This window comes from Nematolebias whitei, chromosome 22, assembly GCF_014905685.2.
Source record: "Nematolebias whitei isolate Nwh7 chromosome 22, NemWhi1, whole genome shotgun sequence".
Classification (NCBI taxonomy): domain Eukaryota; kingdom Metazoa; phylum Chordata; class Actinopteri; order Cyprinodontiformes; family Rivulidae; genus Nematolebias; species Nematolebias whitei.
Genome location: NC_056519.1, coordinates 7,509,581 through 7,510,339, shown reverse-complemented (window position 1 = coordinate 7,510,339; position 759 = coordinate 7,509,581). Strand labels below are relative to the sequence as shown.

The 759-nt window shown below is 41.2% G+C and overlaps 1 protein-coding gene across 1 annotated transcript in view; it reads left to right on the top strand.

The window, feature by feature from the left end:
- The first annotated feature begins 656 nt into the window (after positions 1-656).
- Positions 657-759, top strand: part of tnnt2e (troponin T2e, cardiac) — a 26,917-nt gene continuing 26,814 nt past the window's right edge. Inside the window, exon 1 of the mRNA XM_037696151.1 lies at positions 657-702. Within this exon, the coding sequence (XP_037552079.1) occupies positions 657-702 (46 nt within the window). The remainder of the gene's footprint in view (positions 703-759) is intronic.

The following is a 759-nucleotide window of genomic DNA, read 5'->3' as shown; positions in this document are numbered from 1 at the left end:
TCTGAAGTTGCAGAAGAAGTGGTGGAAGAAGTAGAAGTGATAGTCGAGGAGGTGCTGTGAGTATCTTTGAAGAGATGTAATTTCAAAAAAGCTTTTTTTTTTAACTCAATCCAAATGTTTGCTTATTAATTTCCTTTCAGGGAGGAAGGTGAGTTAAGACTTGGAGAATTTTTCTGCTTTTTGGAAAACAAAATGTCACTTCAGGCTTCGGTTTCTGAGCGCGGCTGACCTGATTATGTCAGCCGAGGTAAAATAAAAAGTAGGAAGGCTTGTGCACGACTCCACGTGTGGCGTCACTTTGTTTCCCGCACGTCTCTTGCTGTTACAATGTCTGCTGTCAGTGATGAAAAGCACAGCGAGCTAGCTGGGTGTTTAATTTGGAATGCTAACGCCTCACCTGTCAGCACCCATCTGTTGGCTCATGTATGGGTGTCTTTTTTTAATAAAAATTAATATGTCTGTACCATTTTTAGCTCTGCACCTTGACTCACTTTTTAATATTCTGACATGTTTGACTTTCTGAAGGTCTGAAGATTCTGTTCTCAGTTCAAATTTGACTTAGAAGCCATTTTATTTGACCCATATACATATATACAGCATATTTCGAGCTAGGAGCTAAAAGAAGCTGAGTGCAAATTGGCGCTAAAAGAAGCCGAATGCCTGATAGGAACTACAACGTGCAGAAGACTGAAGCTGAAAGGAGTAGAAGACTAGGAGCTGAAAGGTGAAGGTGGCTAGCCAGGAGCTGAAAGGTGAAGG